Source organism: Cnephaeus nilssonii (genome assembly GCF_951640355.1).
Source record: "Cnephaeus nilssonii genome assembly, chromosome: X".
Classification (NCBI taxonomy): Eukaryota; Metazoa; Chordata; class Mammalia; order Chiroptera; family Vespertilionidae; genus Cnephaeus; species Cnephaeus nilssonii.
Window position 1 is genome coordinate 3,561,645 of NC_137071.1, and position 16,969 is coordinate 3,578,613.

Below are 16,969 nucleotides of genomic sequence, written 5' to 3' on the forward strand. Positions count from 1 at the left end.
TGTAACAGGAACTCAAAGGCTTACAGATTGGCACTTGCTAGTTGCATAGTATTGCAATGGGTACTCATTTAACCCGTTGTATAAGGTGGGAATGGAAACTCAAGCCTGTTATTACCTTTTAATCCTCAGGGCAATAATGAATTTCACTGAAACAGCGTTTCACTCCAAGCTTCCCTGAACTTCAAAACTCTGACAAGAAGGAAGTGTTTTTCACCAGAGAGAGGAAAATATTTCATAATATCAAAAGAAAAAAGCTAAAGGCAAAAAAAAAAAGAAATGAAATAACACTCAAACTGCTCTTTAAATTGTTTTTGTGTCTGTGTATGCCTGCAGCAATCAAATTACTTCTAAAGTGACATCAAGCTGTGAATTCTGTTATTCTGTGAATATCTATGCCAAAAGTATTATTATTAAAGAATAATAATATCATTTACCTATTTAATTTAGTATTATCAATCATAGTTTATAATACATAAGTAAATATTTTACATACCTTGAAGTCTATATATCCTATATAATAAAAGGCTAATATGCAAATTGACTGAGCGATGGAAAGACTGGTCGCTATGACGTGCAATGACCACCAGGGGGCAGATGCGCAATGCAGGAGCTGCCCCGTGGTGCTCAGTGCACTCCCACAGGGGGAGCACTGCTCAGCCAGAAGCTGGGCTCGCTGCTCCTCAGAGCTGCCTCAGAGGCAGGAGAGGCTCCCGCCAGCGCCCTTTTAGCGCAGTGGTGGTTGCTGGAGCCTCTCGCCTCCATGGCAGAGCTAAGGCCCCTTGGGGATGTCCACCTGCCAACTTAGGCCTGCTCCCAAGCCGGCAGGCAGACATCCCCCGAGGGGCTCCAGACTGTGAGAGAGCACAGGCCGGGCTGAGGGAACCCCTCCTGCTCCCCTCAGTGCACGAATGTTGTGTACCAGGCCTCTAGTATATATATAAAAGCCTAAGCGACCCTTAAGACTTGTAATGACCAGTCGCTATGACGTGCACTAACCACCAGGGGGCAGACACTCAATGCAGGAGCTGCCTCGAGCCTGCAGGCCCCGATCACCTGATTGGGGCCGGTCCCCGGGTTGGGATGGGGAACTGGGGGTGGGTGGCGGCAGATACTGGCAGCGAGGGAAGGAGGAGGCAGGGAGGCAGGGAACCTGATCTGCCCTGATCGCCTGCCAGGCCTAGGGACCCCACCCGTGCACGAATTTTGTGCACCGGGCCTCTAGTATATTTATAATGTTGATGGACAATAAAGTACATTTTATGTGGTAAAACCTTAACCTTTCAACAAATATTTGTGGAACACCTACAATATGCCAATCATTTGAATGAAAATTGAGATACAACAATGAATAAAACAATATTATTCTTGGCAAATTTGGTATTTGAACAGAAAAGAAGGCATATGAAAAAACACTAACAAACCAGCTAATAGTAACAGGAAAAATTAGGTTAAAATTATTAAATGGATGACATTGGTTTAAAAATACAGTATAAGCTCTCTTACCAACATTCACCTAGTGAGCCTATATTTTCTGTTCTTTTTGTTAACCACACTGACCATTGTCCACAGATCTTGGACCTCAAAGCTACTCTCAGGACACCTCTGGACTACTTCTCCCACCAGCTGAATTGTCTACCTCAGAAGAGCCAGTTGTTTGTTACTTTAATTATGGAATTCAATTCAATATTATACAAACTAATAAAATATGAGTGCTAAAAAGTTTTTATTTCTCGAAAACCAGGCCGATTGCTTTGGAAAGTCTTAACAAAGAGGACTCACTTGGAAAAATGATTGCAAAAAAAAGTGCAGGCAAGATAACATTAAAGCCACCTAACTGCTTGACCCTGATACAGCAGATAAGGATCTTCTCTAAGAAACACTTGAAAGGGTCAAGTGGTTTGGACAACAGCTTTTTCTGGAGCAAAGATACACTAAATAATTACTTCCTGTTGGTCACAAACAGTACTTGGTGCTATTGGGCTACAGGGTTTTTGTGGTTGTTTTTTTTTTTTTTTTTTTTTCAAAATTTCAGCCTGCATGGGAAATTTGAAGGGCATGCTCTCCAAGGAGGAGGAGGGTGGGCTGTTACTAGATCTTTACACTCAGAGGGAGGGAGGCTAGCACATTCTGGGATACTTCCTGCCCAGCTCTTCATCGGGATACTATCCCTTTGTCTCCACTGCATCTGAATTCCTGAGCAAACTCCCAGTCCCAGACTCTGTCTGCTAGAGTCCTCAGTGTGCTTCCTTCTGAGTCTTGCCTCTGAAGGTGGCCTGGGCCCTGGGTGGGGAGTGAGGAAAAGTTCTCAGGAACAGCCAGCTCTAAGGAGAAGAGGGCAGAAGCCCAAACTAGAAGCATTCCTCTCCCAGTCTCCTTGGAGAAAGCCAGTTGTTCCTTTGGCAGGCATGTCAAGATGCCAGCATTCAATGAACCTACAAATGATGCCGAGGATGCTGGCTTCCTGGAAATAAACAGTATTCAATTAGGGAGCTGTTTTCTCATGTTTTTCAAGCATAACATTACCCTCTCGTTTTGTTTTCTATTCATTTCGCTCTGTTAGAGTCCCCCAAAATAATTTCATCAAATCTTTTGTTTTGTAGTAAACTGAAATTAAGAAGAGAAAATTATTTACCCAAGGTCACACTGTCAGTTAGTGGAATTCCTGTGGTGGGCACCTGGGCCTCTGGCTTGCCCTGCTTTTCCTGTTTCTTAGTCCCAGGAACAACAGCACCAGCAGCACCTGGGAGCTTGCTAGAAACACAGAAACTCAGGCCCCATCCAGACCCACTGAATCAGAAGCTGCTTTTTTAACAAGGTCCCAGTTGGCCTGTATGTATGTTATAGTTAAAGAACTGCTCTACACCAGATATTTTAAATGCTATTTTTGTGAAGTGATAAATTCATCATCTTCACATAAATTTCCTTGCAACAAGATGGATCAAAACAAAGATCGTTTTACATACAATTTTCATTTAAAATGATAGCCAGCTAATGAAACAAAATCAGCCTTTCTCTCTGGATACATGATCCATATTACAGCAGGATGGATATCCTCCTACACATGCTTTACGAGAGGTTACTGCATTGAATCCATTCAGTTGCTATGCCTTCAGGCCTGTGAATAAGGTAACAGAATCAAAATTCTGTTAGGCAATGTGAGTTCCTAGCTGATAACAGCAGAGTAACACAGAATGTGTGTGTGTGTGCGTGCACACGCACACTCACAATGGGCAAATGTGGAACTCTTCAGCCAATGAAATAGTTTCATCACACTCATTTAGTTGGTGTACTGCATACATTTTCCCATTGTGCAAAACCACCAAAGTTACTGAATAGTCAAACACACCACAAACATCAATTGGCCCATTGCATTTACATGACCCATCCAGAACAGGCAAACCCATAGAAAGTAGATTAGTGGTTGCTCTGGTCAGGCTGGGCAGAGGGAAGGCCAGGGAGTGACTTCTAATGGGTCCAGGGCTTCTTTGGGGGGCGATGACAATGTTAGCTAGTGGCGGTGGCTGCACAACTTTAAATACACTAAAAATCACGGACTCTGTGTACTTAAACGTGCCAATTGTAATGGTATGTGAATTATATCTGAACAAAGCTGTAAAAATAAAATCAATTGGCTCAACAATGTGTTTTCTTTTAAGATACGTTGAAACATACAATTGTACACACCATCATTGCTCAATACTTTATTTTTCCACTTAAAGATTTTGAATACCTTAAAATTTGAGTCTGAAGGGGCTATTTCCAGGAACCTCCCCCATTTTACCAGGAAATTAACTGAGAACAGTTTAAGGAAGTGACGTGCATGAGAACCAAAGTCCCAACTCAATGGACCAATGGTCAGAATTTTCCCAGCATTACATCATTTCAATGAAAACATTCATGGGGAATGTTCGGTAATTGAATACAACTGGAAAAATAAAACCAGTTCATGGCCTTGTGGTGTATTTACTAAGAACCTCCCAAAGAAAATCAGTATGTTTTCTTTTTAGCATGAAGGGAACTTTCTTTCTTTTATGTAAAAACTAAAAACTAAAACCAAGGATACAGGCAGAACCAGTGAGGTATGCAACAATTTACATAAGTTGGCAACTGAAGTGTAGAACCAACAATTGTCCAAGGCACAAAGTACTTCCTTGAGAACAGGCCTCTGCTTTGGGCATTTGCTTCATGAGAACTTCCACATCTACTGAAAAATAAAACCCTCGCTTAAGCCCAGGGTATTGTGAAAAGTCGTTCTCAAGAAGGTGCCCACATGATGATCAGAGGCTCAATTTTTAACCTGTACAAATCCCAACGCTTGGCGTTCAACAACCAGAAACTTGACTTCAGGAAAATTAGTGAGTGCTTTTGCTCAATGCTTCACTTGGTGGAACTTCCACATCGTTGCCCCAAGCATTGCCAAGGTGGTTACAGGCTGAGCAGCAGCCCTGATTTTTGTGTATGAACCTCATTTAAAAGGGAGCGCTGAGTGATGGGACTACTCAGGTGCGGGCACTTGGAGAAGTAGGAACCAGAGTCACCTGTCCTGCAATTCGGCCCTTTCTAGATGGATTTTGTCCTAGCTTTCCCCTAGCTCAGTGGTCGGCAAACCGCGGCTCGCGAGCCACATGCGGCTCTTTGGCCCCTTGAGTGTGGCTCTTCCACAAAATACCACGTACCCTAATTAAGTTAATAACAATGTACCTACCTATATAGTTTAAGTTTAAAAAATGTGGCTCTCAAAAGAAATTTCAATCGTTGTACTGTTGATATTTGGCTCCGTTGACTAATGAGTTTGCCGATGACTGCCTTTGGTTAGGAAATTTCCTGCTGGATTCAGGGGCCTTATTTCCTTTCCGATTTTGATCCCCTAGTAAATTTTTAAAAATTAACTATGAAATTATTTGCACTTCCTTTAAAATGCAAAATACTGAACCCTCCTTACCATAGCCTCACCAAGAACTTAATTGGCACAGGATTACCTCCCCCCACATACACACACCAACCCAGACTCAATCGCAGGGGGGATGTAGGATGGGATAAGGGGCTAGGGATAGCAGGTGGGGGGGGGGGGGGCTGGCAGGAAATACATTCCTTAGCCCTCACCATTAACCCGCAGTGGTTAAGCCCACTGGCTGCCTCGTTAGGAATGCTTTGGATGGGTCTTCGGTGTGTGGTTTTGTGGCGCTGGTGGCGGGAGTATATGAGCCGCTAGAGAGAGATGACAGAGCAGGGAGAGAACACCCTATGCCCAGCGCGGCGGCGCTCTGACATGTCCAGGGCTGCCGCGGAATGAGGCTGATTGCCACCGCGCTCCAGGAGTTTCCCTTGGGAGACAGAGGACGCCTTTAACGACAGGTTGCTGACGGCAGCGTTTCGGGGTCTTAGGAGGTGACAGAATCTTCCAGCCACCTAACATCCGCCCCGGCCCCGGTTGCGGATTTTCCCTCGCCAGAGCTGGGCTCTCACCGTTACCAGGCAGTCGAGATCCCCAACTGCACCGGAACCCGCTGACACGCCGTCTCCTCCTGCGCCCAGCTCCGCATTTGGATAGTTGGAACCGGGGACAAAGCAGCGAAAACCCTCTGTCCCGTCCTGCCCCCGTCCCCTCCCCCACCTTCCTTGTTTCAAGGGTCGTGGTTCTCAAATGGGGGTCTCCCAAGAGCCCCGGGGACTCAGGCGTCTGTTTCACGTGGGTTTCAGGCCAACTGAACCAGGGCAGGGTGGGACAGGACCGAACTCAGCGCCGGGAGCTCGGGTGACAGGGAGGGAGAGCGTCTCAGGAAATGGGCAAGAAGCTAGCTACTCTCCAGCACCCCCTGAAAATAAAGCAGGAGGCGGCCTCCCGGGACGCTCCGTCCGCGTCTGCTCTCTCCGCAACCCTCCCAGGAGCCCCGCTCTTTCCTGGAGCCAGCCGAAAGCAGGGGGGTGCAGCCGAAGGGCTGTGGGGGCGGGGACGCCCTCGCGATGGGGCAGGGACGCGCACCTGGACGTTAGGGACACCTGCGCTGCGCCCCTCCCACCTCCAGCCTCCGCCCCCTCGCCCGGGCTCCCCGGCAGAGGTGCCCCAGGAGGCCCCACCTGAGCGGGGGTGGGCGCGGGGCCCTGGCCGCGGCGGTGGCGCGGGGCCAGCACGCTGCCTTACCCATGGCTGAGACGGGCTGGAGGGGCGCTGGCTCCCCGGGGGACCGGCTGAGCAGGTGGGGCGAGTTTGCAGGCGGGGCGGGCACACGTGCGCGGGCCGGGCTCCTGTCGGGCTGCGCTGGGCTGCTGGGCTGGCGGCTGGAGGCTGGCTCCTGGGCTGGGGTGGGAGAGCGACTGGGCTCCGCCTGCACCGGGGGCCGGCCGCGCAGAGAGGGGCCCTGACGTCAGCGCCGGGGGCTTTGTGAGCCCGCAGCAGGGCCCGAACCCGCAGCAGGCGTGCCCTAGCGGGTCAGCCAAGCAGGAGGCTCCCCCTAGGACCCCCTAGCGAGCACCGTGGGGGCCGGAAGCCGGAAAAGCCAGCTGGGGGTGGGGGGTGGGGGGGATGGAGAGAGAGGGGAGTGGGCTTTTAGGATCTCGGAAAAGAGGAACTCTCACAGCTGGAGAGGCGTTGCGGTCTTAGTCATCACCCATTGTGCAGATAGGGAAACTGAGGCCCAAGGCACTGCACCAAGGACACCCAGTGTCTGACAGCGTCGCCCCACTCCACAGTCCCCGATCCTTTTGTTCACACGTGGGCCGCGGGTGGTTACTGAATTCAGCAGGTCTGACCTGGGTTGCACGTTAGCATGGGCTGGGGAGCAGACCAAGGCAAACGCTCCCCAGGTGATTCCGACGTGCAGCCAAGGTTGCCTGCACCGACTGCAGTCACCTGTGGGTAACAAATGACTTCGAAGGGCACAGGCACTTTCCAATCTGGGGTGCTGATAGCTTTGGGGTGTCAGCCCACTTGCTCCCTGGAAGCCCAGCCCTGGCATGTGCCGGGAGACCTTGCAGACTCACCCCAGTCACCCCTTCTCCCGCTCAGGCCTCGTGCTTGAGCCTGTAAGTGAATTCATGGTCTAACAGTGTCCAGGGTTTAAATTCCTTCTGTCTCCTTAGAGAAGAATTTTCCTGTTTCCAAAGGTTCTAGAAAAGCGCCGAGACCCTGGCAGTTTTTCGACGGTTACTGCGTTCTCAGACATTGCTGCGCCCCTGATAGTTTATGTTGTGCTTCTTAATTGTTTGGAAAATCCATCGTGTTACTTGAACCGAGGGTTACATAAACAGTAACAATAGATAGTACACTAAGGGACATTTAAGCCAGGAGAAAAAGGCTTCAGGACGATGAAAGGGTGGAGGCGGCAAACATTTCATCATTGAAATTTATTGGATTAGAGAAGATTTTATCAAGGCAGAGCTCTACAAAGCCTAATAATATTTTGCATAAAAGGACAGAGATTTGTGCTAGGCGGATCATTGCTAACCAATCTCATATAGTAGTAAAACAGCAGGGAGCTCATAGGTTTAATTGTCCTGTTACAGAAAGCAATCCATTTGAAGGAGGCCTGAATGCACGTGTTTGCAGAAATCCAACTGCAGGTGACAGTGATTAGAATGGCCTGCAAAGGGCAGAGACTATGGGGGAAGGAATGGGGGCAAGGAGGAATTTAATCTACCTCCAGGTTTAGGGAAGAGCATTTGGTTGGTTCCTACACCCATGGTGGGTGGGAGGCCCCTAGGAGACCGTGAAAATAAAAAAATGGGCTTCTCAGATAGTATGTGGGCATGCTATGGCCTCACTCAGCCACTATGCAGGCAAGAACTCTAAGGTTTTGTGCACTGGGATAAAAGTAAACCCTTTCATCCACTTTCTGTCATTCCCTAGAAGTCTCAGACTTTTGAACCAAAGAAAAGAAAGAACAGCTGTCTAAATATTGAAGCTAGTCACATGGGATGCTGTGATTAAAAACCAAGTTAGAGCGAGTGTGTACACAGTGTCAAAGGAAAGCCACATTTTAATAGAAAATTTTTACTTACTTTGTAAATGTCACGGACTGATTTCAACAAGCAATTGTCCTGAAAACCCTTAAGAAAAACAACACAGCAGTGGGGAATTAACAAGGCTACTACAGACAGGGTGCAGAAGACATCTAATATGTATACTTGACTATTAGTCAAGTAAATGTTATTTGATAGTAAGAAACCATTTTTTTTTTCTCATATTAAGTAACTAAAACCTTTTAAAAATCAAGCAAGTCTACCTTGCAGATGGGTGACTAAATTGGTAGAGCCTTTCTGGAAAGTTATTTGGCAGTATGAATCAAGAGACTGAAAAATATGCATAGCCTCTGACCTAATATTCTCTTGCTTCTGGGACTCTCTCCTAATTAAATAATGACTGTTTCAGTAAAAATTAATGTAAAAAGATGGTTATCACAGAGCAAGATGTAATAGCAAACAAAACAAAACAAAAATAAGAAAGCAACAACTGTTTAATAAAAGGGAAGAAGTTATATATATTACTAGTGACCCAGTGCACGGATTTGTGCACATTGAAAGGAAATTAATTAGAAGGTGGCCAGCAGGGTGGGACTGGGCAAGATGGGCCAGACATGCCCTGGAGCCAACCTCCCGTGGTCCCTCCCCAGCCTGCCACACCTAGGCTTGAAAGGCATCTGCGGAGTGAGCAGGGTCCCTCCAGCAGGTGGGGTCCCTGGCCTGGCCTGCGAGGATAAGGCAGAAACCGGCAGTCCAACATCCCTAGGGGTCCCAGAGTACGAGAGCGCACTCTGCAAAGTTGCTGTCCTACAGGGTGTGGAACGCAAACGCAAGTGTGCAGGAAACCTGATTCGGGGCCGATAGTGCCCCAGCAACAACATAACCCATGGTTGAAGGTGGAATCATGCGTCCCCTTGAGGAATTGGGCTCCCTCCTTTCTGGTTTCGGGATGTGTCACCTGAGAACTGCTGCTGCCAACTGCTCCTGCGTTGAACGTCTGCCCCCTGGTGGTCAGTGTGCGTCATAGCGACCAGTCTGATGGAGGGAGGGACACTTAGCATATTAGCCTTTTATATATATAGATTGACTTAGCTCAGTGGTTCTCAGCTGTGGATGATTCCCTCCCCCCACCCTTCCCCCCCCAGGCCAGGAGACATTTGGCCATGTCTGGAGACAGTTTTAGTTGCCACATATGGAGAGGGGGTGGCTGGTGGAGGCCAGAAATGCTGCTAAATATCCTACAATGCACAGGGCAGCCCCACTGCAGCAAAGATTTATGATCTAGTCCCGCCCAAATATCAATAGTGCTGAGATTGAGCAGCTCTGACCTATTTAATTGTATATCACATGGCCCTGTTTCCAAAGAATTATGTGGGGAAATACTCAGAGGTATTTTTACATTTTTAAAGCTGAGTGTACAATATAATCCTAGTCATATTTGTATGCACATACATATGCATTGAAGAAGACTGAAAGAAAATAATGTGGTAGGGACTGTGGGGAGAAATAAAGTTTCCTGTACCCTCCTAGGTTCTTCTGACTGGTCTAATAATTAAATTGACATGAGACAAATTAACAAGAGAAAATAACTACATTTAATTACATATGTAAATATGGGAACCCCACATACAAAAACGAGAGACCAGAGACCCTATAAGAAGGAGAGGTTCAGAGACAGGATGACTGAGGTAATAAGACATTCTGAACTAGGGATGAGGTAAAGTGCCTTGTAGGCTTCACAGCGTTAAGGCAAAATAAGAAAAGCAGACATTTAGTAAATAGGTGGGTCCATATAGGTGGGTCATAAAGTTACTACTGGTGATAACTCTTATTATGGGCAAGGCCCCTAACTTAAATTCTTTAAGGGAGAGGTAAAAGTTTCTATTAAGTCTGCAGGGTCTTTATTGCCTTCAGTTCAAAATATTTCACATGCCAAAGTGGCACATCTTGGGGAGGCCTATTCTGAACCCATACAGATTATTATTTCTTCACCAAACATATATCTTCTAACTGGCCACACAGCTGGACTACATTTCCCAGGCTTCCTAGCAGTTAGGTGGGCTAAGTGTGTGCCTCTGGGAGTGAGGCCACCAGTTGGGAGAAGACAGCTGAGAGACTTTTTCATCAAGCCCTACTATTCTGTTTGTTATCACATGTATGTGTTATTTATAGATGTGGATATTGATACTGATATATATATATATTTTTAATATATTTTATTGATTTTTTACAGAGAGGAAGGGAGAGGGATAGAGAGCTAGAAACATCGATGAGAGAGAAACATCGACCAGCTGCCTCCCGCACACCCCCCACCGGGGATGTGCCCGCAACCAATGTACATGCCCTTGACCGGAATCGAACCTGGGATCCCCTAGTCCGCAGACCGACGCTCTATCCACTGAGCCAAACCGGGCAATACTGATATATTTAATTAAAGCACTTGTGTCCATTGGGTGTTTAGTCCTATGCTTTCCAGGCTCCTGAGACCTTATTTCCAGACATACCTATTTGTGAAATGGGTATAATCATAGCCCTACCTCATATACTTGTAGGAAATAAAGGAGATTGTATTAGTATCTGGGATTCAATAAATGGTAGGTGATGTGGATGTTGTTGCTGGTGATGTTATCATTATTATCTCCACCTTTTACCCTGGGGAGCCTGAGCAATCACTGGAATCACCAGAAACCTCTTTTAGGGTGAGGGAATTCTGAGATTTTGCAGTGCAGAAAGGGATGGAGCTCTCTGGTGTAAAAAAAAATTTTTTTTTTTTTCGTATAGAGGAGCCCTCACTTGACTGCATCCATTCTAGAGGGTGGAAGGAAATTGTTGATTTCCATTCTGCTATTATACTGTACTAGAGGCCCAGTGCATGAAATTCGTGCACTCAGGGGGGTCCCTCAGTCCGGCCTGTGCCCTCTAACAGTTTGGGAGCCCTCAGGGAGTGGGCCTAAGCTGGTAGTCAGACATCCTTAGTGCTGCTGTGGAGGCGGGAGAGGCTCCTGTCACCACCGCTGTGCTCGCCAGCCTTGACCCCAGCTTCTGGCTGAGTGGCACTTCCCCAGCAGGAGCGCACTGACCACTGGGGGCAGCTCCTGCATTGAGCGTCTGCCCCCTGGTGGTCAGTGCATGCTGTTCAGTCGATTTGCATATTAGCCTTTTATTATATAGGATTTTATTTGTTTATTTACTTACTGGTAAGGGATGGTGTCAGGTGGCCTTGAGTAGTAAGCAAATAGGACGCAGCCCAATGTAGAAGAAGCAACAGGAAATTAACAAAATAACTTTCCTAGGAAGTTGTACAGTACGTCATTTAATTAGAGAAAAATTGAGTTTAAATGCACATGTTTTAAAATTGCAAATACTCCCTAAGACTAAAGATCCCTCACACCTTGGATGTGAATCCAGATGGTTTTCTAAATGTCTACATTTACATTGATATTACAAATATCAACCATCCCGAGTTGGCAAGTTGAGTGGAAGAAGGGCAGACAAAAAAGTACAATGTACACAGAGTTCTAAAAGGCAGGGGCAGTCAATGCCCAGCTAGGGAACAACAGGAGGGATGGGGTAGGAGCCGAGAAGACCTGCAAGGAAGAGCTGCCCAGACCTTGGAGATAAATATTAAAGCACCTCTAAGATAATCATCTTTGCCTTCTCCTACATTTTTCTGTGTTCAACTTGGGGATGGAAAAGGAGAAGATACGAGTTTTTGCTGTCAGATTTTTAAGGAGCTAATCGTCCCCTGGGGTCTTGATGACTTTTCAATTGGCTTTTCCAGTCACCTGCAGGAGACAGATGGAGGTCTCCTGCTCTCTGCTCCCCTGGTCTTCTCCTGAGGCCCTTTCTGAGCATCTAGGGCGAGGGCCCTAGATTCGTCTCACACTTTGCTGGTTATCGTATGGCATCCTGACCTTGTGTTTCTTTTAATGAGGAAACTGAGTCTTAGAGATATTCAGTCATGTGTCGCAGGTCGCACACTGAGTACACGGCAAATCTAGATTTAGATTTGAACCCTGCTCTATCCGAATTCAAGCTCTGTCCACTCCACCACATTACCATCCAAAGAACACATTTCCCAATACAAGTGCCAAAGCCTCAGCCAGGGGTCTGTTTTAGGACTCCCTTTCAGAATCAGTCTCCAGCCGTGGCTTAGAGGATGGGGAACATGGCTATATCCTGTTGTGGGTCTTATAGAGTCACCAGCTAGAAGTGAGCAGGATGCAGGCAAAATAGAACACAGTTGCATCCCTGGAGGGGGGGGTGGTCCAGGATTCAAAGCTGGCTGAAAACAGATCCTGCCTTTAAACACAGATCATTTCATGCTGTCCTTTTGTGAAACAGAGCAATTGGCGATGATGTTTCTTTGGTTTGTACTGAGGCTTTCGCTCCACAAGTCTGGGTTATGTCCACTCCGATGCTTGTTGTCTTTCACAGGACTCACTACTTTTGGACTGTGGCCGAGTTACCCACATACAGGAATCCAGATCAGAATTCACAGCGGGGCATCAGGAACTCACAACAAACACCAAAGAATGTAGCTAATCTGACAGTGTGTACTTCTTCTTGCAGATGAAATTTTTAAATGAAACCATGTGCAGAGCTCAAAATTATTTATTAGCCCATCATTTTTATTAGCTGACAATGATCTCTTTTACTCCTCCCACACGTCCCATTTGGCTAGTAATAATGAATTTTGTAGCCTCTTGGAAAAAATAATGTTGCTCTGGGCTAGGATTTTCTTATCATTTTTCTCAAGGCAGCCCTTTCTGACCTCCCTATTAAGGTTGAACGTCCCAATTGACAGTCTCATTGCACCATCCACCTCCCCTTCCTAGGTCCTGCCTCAGTTGCAATTTTACTTCAGATTATGTGAACATATAATGTATGTTTTTCTCCTCAGTTGGGCCATGGCTATAGTGAGAGTAAATTAAAATATCTTGATTAATTAATTTAAAATGAGGGCATGTATAGGAGTGGGGTGGGGGGGGGGCAATGGTAAGATATGTACATATATACCTTAATTTAAAAAATGGAAAAAAATGTTTTGAGGAATCTTGGAAGACTTCATGTCCTATCTCCTCCCTCCCAGGACTCTGTTTCTATAATAATAGCTTTCTGTTTTTTCCTGCCTCAATATCTCCCTTTTGACTTAATCATTCCTACTGGTTCACACACATGTTCCAGCCATTGCCTTATTTTCTTGCTCCCTTTCTTAGCAAAACCTTTTGGAAGAATAATCCATACTTGCCTGAATGTCCTCACCTCTTACTCTCTGAAGTCCATTCCAATAAGCCTTGTGTCCCCATCATTTTGCTGAAACTGCTCTTGTCAAGAGCACAAATGATGGCATGTGGCAAGATGGGACTCTTGCAGTAAAGGCCTCCATTTTTCTAGAAACATCTTCTTATCTAAGCTTTCATGAACCCACACATTTCTGGTTTTCCTTCTACCTCATCAGATGAAACTTCTCAGTCTTCTTTGCTACTACCTAAATTTATTTTGTCATGACTATGTTTATTTTTTATTGTCAGTTTCACCCCCTGGATTGGATGGTCCAGGTGGGAAGAAAGCTTGTTTATCTTGATCACTGTTGTAACCTCGATGCACAGAACATATCAGGTGCTCAAGTTTTCATTAAATGAATGAATATTTCCTCCATTTGAACTTATATAATTTTGAACCCAACGATCTTTAAAATTCTGGTTTGTATAAAAAATATCATGCCCGGCCAGCATGGCTCAGTGGCTGAGCATTGACCTATGAACTAGGAGGTCACGGTTCGATTCCTGGTCAGGGCACATGCCCAGGTTGCGGGCTGATCCCCTGTGTGGGGCTGTGCAGGAGGCCGCCAGTCAATGATTCTCTCTCATCATTGCTGTTTCTATCTCTCTCTCCCCCTCCCTTCCTCTCTGAAATCAATAAAAATATTTTAAAAAATATCATGACATAAATATTATTCTGAGTTTTATTCTTTTACCTAATATATTAGCTACCTCTTGTGAAAATGAATGAAGGAAAATCACATTCAAAATGGAGTCAGGAAGCCATAAAGGGAGGGCTTTCATGCATATACCACTGGTTGCAGCTTACTTTATATACCTTAGCTGGAAGAAGCTTACTTTCCATACCTCAGCAGGATGAAGGAAGATTTTCTAGGGACCCAGCAATAACTCAACCAATGAGAAGCCACCAAAAACTAGAACTCTCCCTTTCAATGAACTTTTTAAAAAATGTTTTTATTGATTTTAGAGAGAGAGAGAGAAGGGAGAGGAATAGAAAGATATGAACATTGATGAGAGAGAACCATCCATCAGCTGCCTCCTGCATGCCCCCCCACTGGGGATTGAGCCAGAAACCCAACCCGGCATGTGCCCTGACTGGGAAGCAAACCTGTGACCTCTTGGTTCACAGGTCGACGCTCAACCACTTAGCCAAACTGGCCGGGCCCTTCCAATGAACTTTTGTTCAGAATTGCCCCTCCCAATTTCTTCCCTTCTATAAAAGCACACTCCTCTCCTTTGTTCTCTGGACTTGCCTATGGTTTGCTATAGTTTGCAATTCCTCTGCTATTTCAGAATAAACTCCATTTTCCTGGCTAAACTGCTTACATTTTTATTTTAAAGGTTGACACCCTCTTACTTTTGGTGTGAACTCTTTCTAAATTTTCATCCATCTGGTAATAAAAATATTTATTCTGACAATCATTCTTCCTCAATTCATTGATCAGCATTCTTTGAGCATGTTTGTTTTCAGCCAGCTGGCTAATCCTTGATTGTGTTGACACCCAGCACACATTTCTGTATGTTGTCCACAAGGAAATAACAACTTCTATTGTGTAAAAAGGTCATCATTTGTTTGGCACACACAAAGTTCTAGGTTGATTCAGCTGTTCAACTGGGGCAGACACTTGTTAACAGGATGATTTTCAAAATGCCCCATGGGCAAGGACCACTTAAACCCAAGAAAGAGGGACAGATGTGACAATTATGCAACCCCTGCATAGTTTAATGCCCAGAAACTGCTTCTCTTCTCTCCTCTGAATGGCTATCCCTCTTCTTCAACTCTTCCTGAATTCCAGAGAGGATGTTGAGCATGTCCATGTTCTCCCGACTAGAAACTTTACCAAGAAAGCAATGAAGTTGGAGGTGGCAGGGGAAAGGAAGGTGGGGGTGGGAACTCTGTGTCTTAATATATGCGGGTTCCCTGCAATCAACCATTTCTTTTAAAAATGCTCAGAGATTCTAATAGTTAATTCTACCATATATTTGTTGATGCCCTCTACACATCACTAAATATTACTCCCAATGGGTTAATGAGATAGAGGTAGGCAGTGTCAGCATTATCAAAGTTTTGCAGGAGTGGTCAGCATTATCAAAGTTTTGCAGGAGTAACTTAGCCATGGTTATAAGACTTGTAGATAAATAGAACTAGAACTTGTTGACTGGAGCCACAATGACTCCTTGCCAATTTCCCTTCTCACATACCAGTATCAGCATGTAGTTAAAAGTGTGACAAAGTGACTGTTGCTGTTTTCTTTGGGGCAAGTGACCTAACTCCTTTGAACCTATTTGTTCATGCTTGAGAGGCAGATAAGAATACTCATGGCACATGTTAACTTTGTGTTTTAAGGTAAAGTCCTACCTCCAGGCTTATATTTTTGTTGTTATTGTCACAATCTATCAAATCAATGCCTCCCTTTCTTACTTCCTTTATTCAAGATGGAGGCTCCTACTTCAATCCAGGTTCTTGGTGCCTCTTCACATGACCCAAGGGTCCGTGATTATATCTACAAAGACCTGTGGGGTCCCGAGATATAAGAAGACAGGCATGAAATCCTTGACTCATGTTAAAGAAACAGGTGGTGTTCATTTCTAGCTCGCCTGGAGATATCCTAAGGACCATTTGGACTCCTCTCCCTGTTCTCCTCTGTGTCCTCAATCCCTCACTAATGTTTGTTGAATGAATGAATGACTACAAAGAGCAGACAGACTTGGAATCAAACCTCACCTTGGGCCCTGATTAACTGAGCCTCAGTTTCCAAATCTGCAAATTGAAAACAATAGACTCTTTTGAAAAAATGTTTTATTTTTTTATTTTTGTTGAATTTATTGGGGTGACATCCTATATGATAGAACCCTAATATGAAAATCGACCGAACAGTGCACTGACCACCAGGGGGCAGACACTCAATGCAGGAGCTGCCCCCAGCCTACAGGCCCCAGGCCAGCCAAGGCGGGTGCCAGCAGGGGCTCCCCCGATCACCCCTATCGCCCCACCCACTGGTCGTCCCACAGATGGCCCTGATTGCTGGCCAGGTCTAGGGATCCTACCTTATATATTGGGAACAGTCTCTTAGATTTAAAAATTAAAACCTGGCAAGGCTACTCTAACACTGAAAAAACAGGATGAGCCCTAGCCAGTTTGGCTCAGTGGATAGAGTGTCAACCTGCGGACTGAAGGGTCCCGGGTTCGATTCTGGCCAAGGGCACATGCCTGGGTTGCGGGCTCGATCCCCAGTAGGGAGTGTGCAGGAGGCGGCCGATCAGTGATTCTCTCTCATCATTGATGTTTCTATCTCTCTATCCATCTCCCTTCCTCTCTAAAATCAATAAAAATATATTTAAAAAAAGAAAAGAAAAAAACAGGGTGATGTAGCAATGACATGTGTGGACTCTGGCTTGCACATTTTGTGGTCAGCCCTGATTCTGACACTTATAACTGTGTGACAAACTTAATTATTTAACTTCTCCTGCTTCAGTTTTTCCACCCATAAGATGGGGAAAATGGTACCACTGCCTCAGAAGGATCATGTTATGTACTACTTTTTATAATCAGGGCAAAAAAATGTAGCTGCCCATACAACAGAAAGATGCCTTTCACCTGTATGAAAAGTATGGTCACTGGTGCATGCAGTGTCCTGGATTGCAAGAGGGTGCAGGCCAGGCTAAGGGCCCTCCCCTCCCCGTCCCCACCCCCCATGCATGAATTTCATGCACCAGGCCTCTAG

At 45.6% G+C, this 16,969-nt stretch overlaps 1 protein-coding gene across 2 annotated transcripts in view; it reads right to left on the reverse strand.

The window, feature by feature from the left end:
• GPM6B (glycoprotein M6B) overlaps nt 1-6,321 on the reverse strand; it is a 142,995-nt gene extending 136,674 nt beyond the window's left edge. Inside the window, exon 1 of one of the 2 annotated variants that reach the window (XM_079764719.1) lies at nt 6,143-6,321. In XM_079764719.1, coding sequence (XP_079620845.1) covers nt 6,143-6,146 — 4 coding nt within the window. In that variant the 5' untranslated portion in view covers nt 6,147-6,321. The remainder of the gene's footprint in view (nt 1-6,142) is intronic. The other variant, XM_079764721.1, reaches the window with a different exon arrangement.
• Between the last annotated feature and the right edge of the window lie 10,648 nt (nt 6,322-16,969).